The sequence below is a fragment of the Amborella trichopoda genome, chromosome 3 (genome assembly GCF_054954075.1).
Source record: "Amborella trichopoda isolate Santa Cruz 75 chromosome 3, AtrichopodaSantaCruz75HAP2 v2.0, whole genome shotgun sequence".
In the NCBI taxonomy this organism is placed as follows: Eukaryota; Viridiplantae; Streptophyta; class Magnoliopsida; order Amborellales; family Amborellaceae; genus Amborella; species Amborella trichopoda.
The window spans coordinates 56,331,578-56,345,950 of NC_142338.1; the positions used below are offsets into that span (position 1 = coordinate 56,331,578).

The 14,373-nt window shown below is 37.0% G+C and overlaps 1 protein-coding gene across 8 annotated transcripts; it reads right to left on the minus strand.

Annotated features, from left to right (window-relative positions):
* Positions 1 to 4,291: 4,291 nt before the first annotated feature.
* LOC18429509 (magnesium transporter MRS2-I) lies at positions 4,292 to 14,173 on the minus strand. Of its 8 annotated transcripts, none has more exons than XM_088861562.1 (14): positions 13,933 to 14,173; positions 13,728 to 13,804; positions 13,318 to 13,605; positions 13,137 to 13,166; positions 11,758 to 11,908; positions 11,221 to 11,342; positions 8,332 to 8,406; positions 6,307 to 6,534; positions 6,160 to 6,204; positions 5,534 to 5,578; positions 5,368 to 5,397; positions 4,958 to 5,077; positions 4,702 to 4,861; positions 4,292 to 4,594 (listed from the first exon to the last, which is right to left on the minus strand). In XM_088861562.1, exons 3-13 carry the CDS (start codon positions 13,582 to 13,584, stop codon positions 4,775 to 4,777), a joined length of 1,200 nt encoding a protein of 399 aa, XP_088717688.1. In that variant the 5' UTR covers positions 13,585 to 13,605; positions 13,728 to 13,804; positions 13,933 to 14,173; the 3' UTR covers positions 4,292 to 4,594; positions 4,702 to 4,774. The 8 variants fall into 8 exon arrangements, with proteins under 8 accessions (XP_088717688.1, XP_011621600.1, XP_088717686.1 ...); XM_011623298.3 differs by having other exon boundaries at positions 4,292 to 4,613; XM_088861560.1 differs by lacking the exon at positions 13,933 to 14,173 and having other exon boundaries at positions 13,318 to 13,800.
* Between the last annotated feature and the right edge of the window lie 200 nt (positions 14,174 to 14,373).

Below are 14,373 nucleotides of genomic sequence, written 5' to 3' on the forward strand. Positions count from 1 at the left end.
GAACACTCCAATCGCCACCATTTCAAAATCCAGTTACCATGCACAGTAGTTTTGGTATTTGCAATTTTTAAAAAAATTATTCAATTGAGTTGTTAAAATCTTTCATTCTTTTTATTTTCCAAAAGTATTGGTTTGATTTTTTTTATTTGCCAGGCCTGATTCGAATTAATTTCATAGGTGGATTAAAATCTTAAATAAGTTGTAGCCCAATTCCAAAGTAAATAACAAAACTAAATCCACCAAATTGTCAATCTTGATTTGAAAATGATTTTCTCGTAGTTCACACTGATTTGATCACCATTTATCCAACAAATATTTTTCCCCAACACGAAAAGTAAAAAAAAAAAACTGAAAATAAATTCAGTGACTGAACCCAAGGTTCTTCCAAAACTGTGGACTTTACTAGAATAAACATCCACCAAATTTAAGCAAGCAATGGATGCATGAATAATAACTTTTCGTGGAAGAAAATGAGGTGGAAGAAAAATGTAAGGCAAAAAAAAGAAAAAAAGAGTATAACTCATATGCACTAGAACTTTGATTTGCCCAAAATAATCATCATTAGGACAAAACAAATACCCAAAGAAATCACCAAGAAAAAAGAAGAAGACGAAGAACATAATATGTACCAAAATAGCTAATTGGGGAAAAAAAAACTTCATTAGGGCAAAAACAAAATACTTAGAGAGATTGTTCTAGATTTCAAACTCTAAAACCCACAATAGAGAAACGGTTTGCTTGAGGTGCTGGAATTGCAATGGTTGCAGAGGATTTCGAATGGCATTAAATGCCAGCAGAGGGTCATCGAACTTTTCTTTTCTTGAACTTTTATGTGATGACCTAATGATGGAGAGAGAGACGTCCAAGAGGATAGAGAGAGAATTTGGTAAGAGGTTATGATGATGGACAAAGAGACGCCTAAGAGGATAGAGATTGAACTTGGAGGGAAATTGAAAATGGCAACCGAGGCTTTCCGTTTTCCACTTTCCCCTCTCTCCTTTCTTTTTTAAATATCCACGTCCATTTTATTGGACGGTGTAGAAGGTTGCAATCATAATTGTTGCAATAAGGTTGTAACCTTATTAAAACTTTTCCCTTATCAAATAGGATCACTTGGGTTGCGTCACAATCAAGATTTTTAAAAAAAAATTAGTCAAGTCAATAACACTTACAACCAACAGATTTAAAATCTGATCGACAAGAGTAATTGTAACCTCATCGTATGAAAAGTAAATAGCATATTTGTATAGTTTTCTTTTTTTATTATATAAGTATGTTCGATTTTAAAGATCTAACGTCATCATTTGAGTATTAACTTTAGGTCTTCAAGATTTTGAGACTAGCTCACACCTTAAAGCTCTAAAAGGAAACAATTTAGAAAAATGAAAAGAAAAGAATAAACATAATAAAAGTGAAAATCCAATATATTTTCTAAAAAGAAAAAGTTTACATAAAATTACAACTTTATTTAACCTTATATGTATGAATAAAGTTGCACTAATCTGCACCGTCTATTTTATTTAAACCATCTTAAAAGACGTGTTGTAGATTGACAATATTTTACGAGGGATACGGTTTGTATAGAGCCGAGGTACTAAACAATCAAAGTAAAGCACACCTTCACATAGTGTCGAAAAATGTGGTTTCATATTGAAAATCTTGTGATATCCTTAAAATATATTTTCACATCCAAGCTTCAAAAATGGTACGAGCAGATATATGAAAACTAGGGGTGAGAACGGGTTAGATCGGGGCTAGATCCGACCTGATCCTAATCCAAATCAAAATAGTATATATCAGATCCAGGTCGGATTTGGGTCCAAACCAGATTTTGAATATTCGGATCTAGATCTATATCTGAATAGTATACATCGGATCTGGATCTGTATCTAAATAGTGTACATCGGATCCTGATTACTCTATACATATACTTTTTTAAAAAAATTATATAATATAAAATAAAAATTTACTATCTAAAAAAATGGGTTGGATATGGATCTGGATCCTGGTCGGATCCACCTACACCTGAATATGATCTGAATTTCAATTCAGACCTGACTTTTGGGTCCAGATTGGATTTCGAATACAAATTTTGGGTCCATATCTAAATCCCAATAGGGTCTGAAATATGGGTTTCGGATCCGGATTGAGTCAATTCTTACCCTTAATGAAAACGTGAATATCTTAAAAATTGACAGTCCAAAATGCTTTACAAGATGCACTATTTTCAAAACTTGAAATCTATTTTTTTTTCCATGCATCTAGATGTCGAGATGATCAATATGAAGATATTTGGGCATCAAAATCACCTTTTTTAGTGAAATTTTTTAGGTGGACTCTAATTTGATTGTTTAGAACCTCGGCTCTATTTAAACTTTTTCTTTCAAAAGATAGGTCCTGAAATAGATGTAGAATATCACAACCTCATTGGTAAAGCTAAGGTTGCAACCTTTATAATAGAAAGTTCACCATCAACTTTGGGGGAGGCGCTAGATTAGATTCCTGCGATTACTAATAAATAAAAAGAAATAGAAAAGTTCACTATCAACTTTCCGGTTAAGCCGGTCAAAAGACCCTGGGGAAGGTTCCTAACGGGGATATATGTGTTCTACCCGTTAAAGGGAGAAGCCTTGAACTGTTACGGGATCGACGGTCAGATGCCAAGGTTCCACGGGATCGACGGTCAGATGCCAACGTTCCACGTCTGGTAGGCATCTAAGGACCGCCCGTTTTGCCAATTTGTCAAAAGGGTGGACACTACCTGGTTTGCTTTCAGGACCATCCCTAACTTTGCAATAAATGACAGAAGCATCCTTTTGACTAATCACCCTCCATTACTCAAAATACTAAGTTTAGAGAAGCATGGATAAAAAAGGATCTATGATCCATCTGACCATCAAAGTTTGAATAGGAGATGTTGATTGATTTGAGAGAGTACCAGATCGGGTTCCTCAAGCTTCCACACACTCCATCACCGTCCATCCGTCAACTGGATGAAAAAGAGAATTTTATGGGATTGCGTACAATGAGACTATTTGCCATTAGTACGAGGAGGTTGATCAATCGATGTTAAATCTAATAGTTTGGGTATGTTATAAAAATTCAAATTTTTTTTTTTTGTATTTTCAGCTTTATCAATAAAATAAATGTAGCTACTCAATTTCAAATCCAGGGTCAAAATTAATTGTGACTACCTTGTACGGCAGATAAATAGTCTCATTGCATGCTTTTCCCAATTTCGAATCAACAAGAATTTTCAATCGTCACGTTAAAATGGTTTACTTTTTCAAAATCTCTTATTTAAAAATCATATTAAGAATCCCCGAGTCAGCTCAATCGGGACCTTAGCAATTTTGGAGTTGCCAAGAAATTGGGCGAGTCCCCCAATTATTGGGTCCTTGCTGGTATTTTCCCAAACAATCCACTGTATTGCGCCTCGGACCCGGCCTTTGACTCGGGACCCGGCAACTCCCAGCCGGAGTCCACATTTTCAAACAATGCTCACCAAAATGAATGTTAGAAGTGGAGAATGGTATACGTCAGAGGGATCATCAACTATTGTACCTCATCAAGATTGCACTTTCATGTATATTTATTTGTACGAGGTTGCATACATATAACATGGCGGATATACATCATAGACCCAAACACTTTATGGACAATTAGACAAGGAGCATGTGCATCACGCGTTCACCTGCATGTCAAGGAGCATGTGCATCATGTGTTCACCTGCATGTGTAATCGACTACTGTAAATGGTACTTCTATTTTACTTTTTATTTTTCCAAATACTGAGATGCCAGGGCGGTCCTCAGATACCAAGGCATGACAGGGTATAAATTTTGCAAGGGGTGTGTGATTAACACACATTGCCCTACATGCCTAACTTACCGACCAAGCGGCATTCAAAACTCTGTGTCTACTTGAATCTTAACCACCCTTCAAATATTGAAACGATTAATCTGGTCAATGAAGTCATAGTCATAGCTCAACCAATAGGTTTACGGATTGTTTGTTTGTGCCGCGATGAATAGTAAAGAATAAAACAGCTGCATATAAAGCCTTCACGAGCAACTTGCTCATAAAATAAAGTCCCTGAGAGCCTACTCAGGAACGGAGAACTTCAGCTTAAAAATAAACACATTTTGTGGTTCAGAAAATAAACATACTCCCAATAGAATAACAAAATGAGAGGCTTGTTGTTATCCATTAGCTCTTGACCGCAAATCACCAAGAAGACAATCCCTTGTGTTTCTAATAAATACTAATGATCCCCTTTCAGTTCACAAAAGTTTACCAACCATAGAAGCCCTTTTGTACATGTAATTAATTTGATAAAAAATTACATCAACCTGACTAGAATGAATGCAGGTGAGTTTTTCTTAAAGCCGATACATGTATCAAAAATGTAAATTACAACTTTTATCTGAATAAAGTGATATAAAAAAGAATAATGAAGAACAAATAATATGTGTTCATCATGTGTTTTGGCATGCCAAAATGGCATTATACACTTTCACTGTGTGATCAGGTTGTCTAGCAGCACAGAAATGTTTGTCATCTTCAAGCAATCACTTCAAGCTCAAACTCCAGACCTAAATTCAATTATGAAAACTGCATAAGAAAGCCAAATCATGGAAATGCAATCAGCCAAGAAGTTAGCAGAGCCAAAACACTTCATTCAGAGTCTTATCCCGCTAACCTTGATCAAGCTCAAGCACCTAGATGGTTCATCATAACTTCAAAGCTGCAAATTAGATTTCCCAACTTAATATTTAAGTACCGACAAGGCCCTTGTAGCGAGCATAGGTAACTATCAATGCGAAGAGTCCAACAGAAAAAAGCCCAGCCAGAACAACCACCTGATCAACAAATCAAAGGAAAAATTATCAGGGTAAAAAAGGAGATCATGTCAAGGAAACCGTGTATGAGATTTTTCATGTAAGAAAACCACTCACCCATTTAAACAGATATCCATGGTTAGTATTCCATGTATATGGAATGTTCATGCCAAATATTCCAGCAACCAAAGAATAGATTGAGAGACAAACGGTACCAGAGCTTAGGAAGAGTTCCAGCTGCCACAAACGAAGAAACAACATGAATAGAACCATCATCCTAATACAGGCCATTAATTACACATCTCTAACACAAGAAGTAAAAAGCATATGAAGAGTACTCCAAGTGAAACAAAAAAGCATTCTTTATCTGAGAAGGGCAGCACGGTACATTAATATTTCTACAGCATAATTCATGCTGCAGTAAATCAATCATGGCAAAATAATAAGATTGCAGACCCTAATAAGCATCCATGCAAGCAAAAAAAGACGGTGTAGTAGATTTCAAGTCATATATTATTCCTTATTACCTGAATCAGCTGATTTCGATGATTGTCAAGCTGCAGCAAACAACAGGAAAATTAATCTCATAAAGTGGAAACATAGATAAACCTTGCAAATCACTTATAGAAGGAAAATCCTTACACATCAGGCCACATGCAGACGTATAAAACTCTTAAAGGTACAAATGCTAACCTGAATATTGATGTAGTCCTCAGTGTCATCAATGTATTCACGTAGCTGGAACAAACATGGTCATGTCAAGACCAACATTATAAAAGTGGTAGGTCTTGAACAGATGATTGCAACAAAGATTTTACGTGCGTATGGTGTGTTTTGGCATGGAAAATAAACGTGTTATATCCACTATAGGAGAACCGTTAATCATGTTTACACATAAAAGTATTTGTGCAGCGTGCCTAGATAACATATCAAATTCCTCATAATAACAAAAGCACGAACAAACTCCTGGAATGGATTGGTTGATCTCTTTAACTTTCTATTAGTTTCCCATAGCTGAACATCTTTGCTACTGTTGGAATGATAATGCCATTTGAGTATATGAAAAACTATTTGAGTATGATGCAAGTGGAAACAGCTTTCTGGAATAAACATATGGGCAACAATTTTAACAAGAAGAAATGCCACTCAAGGCAGCATGTTAGAAGGAATCAAGGGAGATCATACTTCAACTTTCTCTAGTTTGAATCCTTGATATCCGTTGCAACAGCTTAAATGAATACCATCTACTTCAACAAATGGCATCCCACCAAGGCCATTTTAATAACTAATCAGTAAGTCAGGGTTCAAGAGATACCTACCGTGGTCAATTTATTTAATGTTCCATCAATTTGCATAAAATATGCCTGAAAAAGAAACAATGGATAAGATTACATATCTCATGAATTTTCCAGAAAAGGGTGAAAAAGAAAGAAACGTCGCAATATCACAAGGACAAGTGTTGTAACCTCTAACAACATTTCAAGCTCCTCAACATCATTCTCATTCCCATGAATGGTTGCAGCACTTGCCCTGCTAGCTCTAGATATTTTTGAACCTATAGTGGGAGAGGCGGGGTACCAATTTGGTACACCATAGCCACTAACAGGCGAAGAAGCACCAGCCAATTTCCTGGACAAGTAAAGGTCGGCCATATCATCATCATCATCCAAGAGTTGCTCCAGCTCATCCCTTACCTAAGAAGCATAAGAGCATCAGCGTAAAACATTTTTAAAAAGGAAGAGAAACTTAAAGTCAATACACAACATCAACATCCATCCTGTCATAATCAGGAATAAGATGGTCAAACATTCCTTGAGGAAAACAAGAGAATGCTAAGGTCATGCCAGATCATCAGTTCGCATGAGTCTCAGAGCTGAGAGCTATAAATTGTTCTCCTATTCATTAATTAATAGATGAACACATGTTGCAACCTAGAAAAGATATATAGCAACGAATCAAACATGTATATCTCATTGGGGACCAACAAAGAATGCAGAAACTGGTAAAGGGAATGGAACTTCTTCCCCCAATCCCAAAAAAGAAGGCAAAAAAGTTCAGTCAATAGTTCTAAAGAGTATCTTTTAGGGATGCTATCGTTTTGTCTCATACACATACACAAACGTGTTTGCCCACAACCACCCCAAACAAACACACACACACACACACACACACACACACGCATGCACACACACACACACAGAGGCACACAGACATGCACACACACACAAGCAGGAGGACACATATTATATATGATCGTTTTGTGGAAGAATGACATGCATAAACTCAAATTTTCAGATCCCAAGCTGCATCACCTTTTGCAATACAAATCATGGAGGGCTTTGGAGAATATACTAATAATTCTATATGAGCACTAGATTCGGAAGGCATTGAGCCCTGAGCAGCATGTGAGGGACACAATGCAAAGTGTTGATGTTTATAAAGCAGACTAGGCCCAGCTCAAATTTCCTTTCCATACAATTATCTCATCAAAACCAAGCAGAGATAATATAAACAGCACTAAAACTGCACACTTCGTGAAATTAGCAATGGATCAAGAAAGTAGCAATGTTTAAGGTCACAATGCAACTTCCCTGCTAACCTAGTTAAAGAGACAGGAAAAGAGATTGCCCATGCATAACAAAGCAACTAAAAAGATGATTATGATGTTCGGCAAGATTTTTCAGTCTGATAAACAAATATAAGACGATAAAATAGCATTATTGTCTACCAGAAGTTTTAGGGCGCTCAAATGTAGACAGTAATATGTCTAGCTACTGCTCTCTATGGTGTTCGACATGCATGCAGTCTAGCAAGGGAACACACACTCACAAGAAAGCATCTCCACCACCATCACTGAGAAAAATTATAGGCAGTTACTTCTCCAAAAGTGTGGTGTAAGGAGCAGATAGAATGTTCAACCCAAACTCAATAATTTCAGCAGAGACACTAGTGTTCAACCTAAATTATGTAAATAACTATTTTAAAAAATTGCTGCCATTCTTCTCAAGTGATCTCACTACCTCCTGCCAGAGTCGTTCAACTCGTGCCAGACTAAGCCAAATGGCTAAGAATGGACTAGAAGAGAGCATAATTATATGAGCTCCTCTGTATAGTTACATATCTGAAATAGAGAAGAAATATATTACTACATATATCAAATCTACATGAAGCTAAGTTTGCAAAAGCAGAAAAATGCAACCAGATAACTAGAGGTCACTATAGTTCAAGAGCTGACCAACCACGAGAAACACCTCAAAGGAACATAAAGAAAAAGACCCGAAACTGCAATCCCTCGCTATTAATAAGATTTATCGACACAAAATTTTCTATCAGATAAATTAGTTGAAGAGAAAAAATATGTATTTCCTTTTGGGTGGGTGTACTTCAATCAACAGTATACTGTTGGATATATGAGCTAGCGATAGCAATAACAAAACAAAACAAAAAAATACAAAATTAACTTCTGGACTACAAAGAGCAAAGAAACATACCTTTTGAACTCGCGCAGTTAACCTTGTCATTGCACTCTTCAATTTTCTCACACGGTCCAGATTACGACTGCTTATCTACACATCGAGACATCCATTCATTTTCAAAATTCTAAGTGGTATATCATGATATAGGAAAACATAATGTGAACTATCGCTGTGACCTATTATTTTGATAGTTACATATGACTCTAACTATCAAAAACAACACTACAATACCATTAAAATAGCCAAATGATAGATGTAAAACATGCACTTCAACTTGCACAGCCATGAATTTATTTCCCAGGCAAAGCGGATTTGACTACCTAATTCTAATCGAATCAGTACAACAAGGTCTGCCATAATCTGTGTTAGACGTGGAACTCAACTGGAACCACTCTAGACCAAGACTCTCAAGGCAGGCAGGGACAAACACCAACTCAAGAATCTGGATCTCAACTAGACACATATGATCCTAGAATCCTCTTCCCTTAGGACTACTAAAGGCCAGGCTATCCCTGGCTGAAGCCTAGCCCAACATTTCTTGCCAATGCCACGGCATGGCACAAAATATATCACTGATGCCTGAGCATGGCCCAATAATTAGTTTGGCCAGGGTCCGGAATTTAGATTTTCAGGCCAGGCTCGGGCAACCCATGCCCAGCCTTAAAATTGTTTGGAAATAGCGAGTGGCCCAACTCCTGTCCCCAGGCCTAAAGTGTGGCCCGCGGGCCATCCCAAGCCAGTTGGCAGCCCTAATTGCACTCAATAGGTCATGGAATAAAAACTTCCATAAGTTCCAGATTCTAAACTGAGATCACACAATTCTTGAAACTTTTGTAACCAAAGTTACTAACATGCTTGTGCATATAGAAGTAAGTTACACAACATCAACAACTGAATTTCATTCATAGATCACCAACTCCAAAAGGATACGACACTCAACCAACAATAACATAAGATAAATGATACTGGAAAGCAGGGAGAATTGACATGGTAAACTAACAAGGAAATGGATAAAATGGTTCAGTGAACATGTATTGTATAAATCGAAATCAGCACAATAGGTCATTTTAGAGCACCTAATTGTATAAAAAAATAGATAACAAATGCAAACACATCATCCATAGTTTTAGCAGGAGAAAATAATTTGGACCAGGACGTTCAGAGATTAAGACAGGAGGACATCGTCATGAGAAGGAAGGAACTGCTCTGAAGGGCACCATCCCTGACATTGACTGCGAGAGGGAAGCTGCTTTGAAGTGCTGGTAGGCTGAGCATGGACAGGGGAGCAGTGCTAGCACAGTCAGCTTATTAAAAAGGGCAGCTATATAGCTGCCCTTTTTAATAATGAGAAGGAAGGAACTGCTCGGAAGGGCACCATCCCTGACATTGACTGCGAGAGGGAAACTGCTTTGAAGTGCACCAAGGTTGAGCATGGACAGGGGAGCAGTGCCAGCACAGTCAGCTTATTAAAAAGGGCAACTATATAGCTCCTTAGGTCATCAAATAAGTTAGCATCTGAATCTGAAATAGGTCACAAAAAGGAATTGGAATTTTTTTACCTGCCAGAAATATGCTTTTCCTTTAGATTAATGAGCTAGGATTCAAACCATAGAACGTTCTTGCAGCCATTAAACCCCAGCCACAAAGTGACTAGGCCTCACTAGTGACAATATTCATATAGAAAGATCAATTTAGTAACTATAAAGGAAATTAGTGTTGTAAAAACAAGTCCGAGTCCCTTGGACCCAGCAAGGTGTGGGGTCCAAGTGAAAAACCTTGGGAACCAGAGGAGTCTCACTGACCCCCAAAGTTTCAAGACTCAGCCAAGTCATGGACAGATTCGCCGAGTCTGCCCTGCTAACTTGGACCTTGGCCCTACCCAATTCCAGCGCCAAGTCTTACAACATTGATGGAAATACAGGAAGATAAGCTTGAACTCCAACACATAGTATAAGAAATTTCAAACATGATAGGCATAACATTCTCCATGCAAATATATTTTGTTTCAACAAATGCATCATCATCGTCGTCCAAGCCTTTTCCCAACTTATTGGGCTCGGCTACATGAATCTTGGTCTACCATTCTGCTCTACTAAGGTCTATATCCTCAGCAACACCATAAGTCCTCATATCATTTCTCACTACTTGCAACCATTTCCTTTTGAGCCTACCCCTTGTCTTTTTTTAGCCTTCCACTTGAACTAAACTCGTCCATCCTAACAGGTGTTGTACTGGGTCTACGCAGCACATGGCCAGTCCACCTAAGTCTATTTTCTCTCACCTTATTGCTTATTGGTGCAACACTTAAATTCTCTTGAATGTATTCATTCCAAATTCTATCCATTCTTGTCATTTCCAACCATGTACTTATATTTTTTTTTTCTTTTATAGGAACTACTCACAAGTAATATTCATGGGTACTGTTCATAGGGGTAAATTTGTCATTACGAAATTTAAGTTTAAGTTAGGGAATTTAGTTTCAAGTTATGCTCAAGTTATAACCTTTTGATCCAAAGTTAATTGTATGGACAAATATTGTCCAAAACAATAATTTTCTATTATAAATAAATGTGTGGATGGGCTAAAGAAGCATTTGTGTATTTCTCTTTAAGAAAAAGAGGAGGACTTTGTCTTGTAAAAGAAACCTAAAGCTTGAGCCATAGGTGGGAGAAAGCCTTAGGATTTCTCCAAAATTGCTGGTGTTTGGTTTGTTTCTTGCTAATTTTATTGTTCCCTCAAATTCCCCTGCGTCACTCATCCATCTCAACATCCTCATCCAAAACAAGATTACACCAAAACAAGAAAGTTAATTCAACCAAAGAATCATATATAAGGCAAGGCATTCCTTCATTTCTATCAATTTAAATAATAGTAGAAATGCAAGAAATGACTTAACATACTAACCTTGGAGGTCAGTTCATCTAAAGCTGGATATGCAGCAGTCTCCAATTCTGTTGTACGTGCATCAAGGAAACTACATATGGCTTCTAAAGCTACTTCTAGAGCCCGAAATTCGAAAGGAGACTCTACAAATTCGAAGTGTCAAACAACATTATGCCACAGGTCCAAATAGAAAACAACCTGAAAACAATTTCAAGAAAAGAAGCCCTATTGCCCATATTTCTTCCATAAAAAAAGATATTTTTATTAGGACCTAATAACCGGAAAGAAAAAGTGAATCAGAGGATAAACAGAAATAGGAGAAAGCATCAATATTCAAGACATATTCTTTTTGGATTTTTGCCACTGCAAAGAACCGAAACTAAAACTTTAAAACTAGCCAAAATAGAAAATTCAAATAAAGACAAGGAACAAAGCTAGTATTTGGAATAAAACAGCTTCCCCAACCATCTTTTGAATATACTCATAAATTGCATACAACAACAAAACAAAGTTAATTTTCGGAAAAAGAAAATTAATAACAAGGCAAGGAACACACACCATCTTCATTGCCTGCTTCGGCATCATTCTGCCCATTTGACTGCTCCCTCCCATCTTCTGCTCGCCGTGCGAAATTCACTGGAGGCAAACGTCTGCGAAGCTCCTCAACTATAGGAATGACATTATCCTCCGTGGGATCCCGAAGCAACACCTAAACAAAAGAAAAGCAAAGAACAAAAACCAGTTTTGTATGTAAAGCTGCTCAGCCATTGTACGAGTCTACGACCAATTAATCACAATGTATGAGCTATATATTTCTGTTCTATATGTATGTGTCTAGTTTCCATAGAGGGATGTAATATCATATGAGTCTTCAATGGACATTTTCCAAATCTCAATGGATATTCTCCAAATGAATGAGAGTAATAACAATATCATGTGATTGTATCAATCTCCCTAAAAGAGAAAAATGATGTCTTTTCAAAGTTTTCTAAAGTAGCCTTGACAGTTGATTTGTTTCATCACCCTGCTCAAGCATAGCATTGTCTTCACTCTAGATACGACAAGAAAACAAACTCAGCACACGTAACCTTAACCACATCAATGGAAAAAGGAAAATTTATGATAGTGGTTAGAAGTTGATGCTAACAGAATGTCAACTACACTATTTAAGCTCCATGAAATACATGATTGAACTTTTCTGACAAAATAGAGTCACTTGTATAAGATTTATGGTCCCATGTATCATCGCTGACCAAAAAAGAGACAGAATTTTCTAATTCCAAAGATATCATTTGAATATTGCTGACAAACTACAACATATCCAGATTAAATTAAACCCTCATTAGGACTATCCATGGAGACCACAGGCTCACGACTTCATATATTAATTTGAGATATTATCACACAAGTAAATGCCTGAGATTAACAAGGAGTTTATTTGAATAGTTGTAATAAAATTTCTTCAGAATCATTTGTCATTCAGAATTGACAATTAGGTGGTCATTTGCAATTTTTCCAACAAATTGATCTCAATTTTCATAAATTGTTCCAATTATAATTCAGCAAACCTGATAATTCCCATATAATAAATTTGATGACCAGAAAGTCAAACCAAGTAACAAATAAATCTGGACCTCCTTCTATATTTAGAATCAAGTTATGGATCGTTTATGTAAAGTTTATCGAGTCACGTGATTGGGTGAGCTTTGGATATGTAAAATAATTCTAATCAGAGAAGTAGAAGTAAATTTTTCAGATTTTCACTTAGGGCTCATTGATTCACATAAAAACGTACATCTTTTCACATCTCATAAAGGTTTGCAATTAGCCGCTTCAACAAATGAAACCTAAACTCATTAACACCAAAAATATCAACTAAAATATATCATTAAATCCCTCAAGACGCTAACAAGAGATAAAAAAGAAAGGAGAATTACCTCCTCAGAAGTGATTATCGCCTTGATGTGCTGATCACATGATTAAACGATCATAAAACGCACCAATTCAACATAAATTAGAATCAAGTTGCACTTGTAAATTCATAAACTTGTAGATAAAATAAAATATACGACGTTTTAAACAATGCCAGAAGTTCAAACGTAACAATTAACATAATACCTCCAAGTTGAGAACAATGGCCCTTTCACGACCAAGAATTGTGGAAGGATAAGATAGAAGAGGATCGAGAATACGAAGATCTCGGGCATGAATCTGAACCCTATGCATAATGGCATATTTATCGGCATCAAGAACTGTTCCCTCACCAGTGGAATCAAGCAAAATCCAGCTTCTTGGGGCCGCCGCCTTCTTCTTCGTAGCATTCTGCACGTCCAAAATAGAAACACTTCCCTCTCTCGCCATGATGACCAGTTTTTCTATTCGCATAAGTGATTTCAAAACAGATTTCTGCAATCGAAACAATATTAGACTACATGATCTAGGGTTTCCAATTCCTGAAGGACCAACCAAAATCATAAAAACGGCCGAAAAATCGGGAGTTGAGGTCCAAAAAAGTGAAACTAATGAACCTTTATAGAGGGTGGAACAATCGGTAACCTAAAACTTGAATGGGAATGTGGTCTCTGGTTCCCAACTCCTGTAAAACCTGGAACAATCAAAGGCAAAGTAATGAGACCATAACCGTGAGAATACACTTAGAATCAAAGTATATAATTCATAAACGCCATGAAAATCCTCGAATTCGAGAAATTTATGAACTGAAATATATCTTACCAGAGGGAGAAAAGTAAAGTTGGGATTCACATTGTTAAAAAACACTTTTAATGTCGGGGCGCGCCCTGAAACCTCGGATTTAGGACATTCTTATATAGATTTTAATGGAGATCGCCATGACAGAGAAGAGAGATAAAGAGCAAGTATAATATTCCCTGATTTTGCTCTACGAAGGAGCATCCGTTTCAGCTTGCGAAGAGCCCATGAAATTTATTCCAATGCGTACGCCCTTGCTGTCGACATTAACTGAGATATAAATCCTGACGTCTATTTTATTCTGAGATGACGAAATTACCACCGGTAGTGGTGGGGAGGGATCGATAGCGAATCACGGAATTTCACCTTCTTGCTCCTCGCCACGTACTATCCATGAGTTCGACGCACCATGCACGTGTGTGTTGTTGCTAGTGAGAGATGGGAGAAGGAGATTCTAAGTTTAGG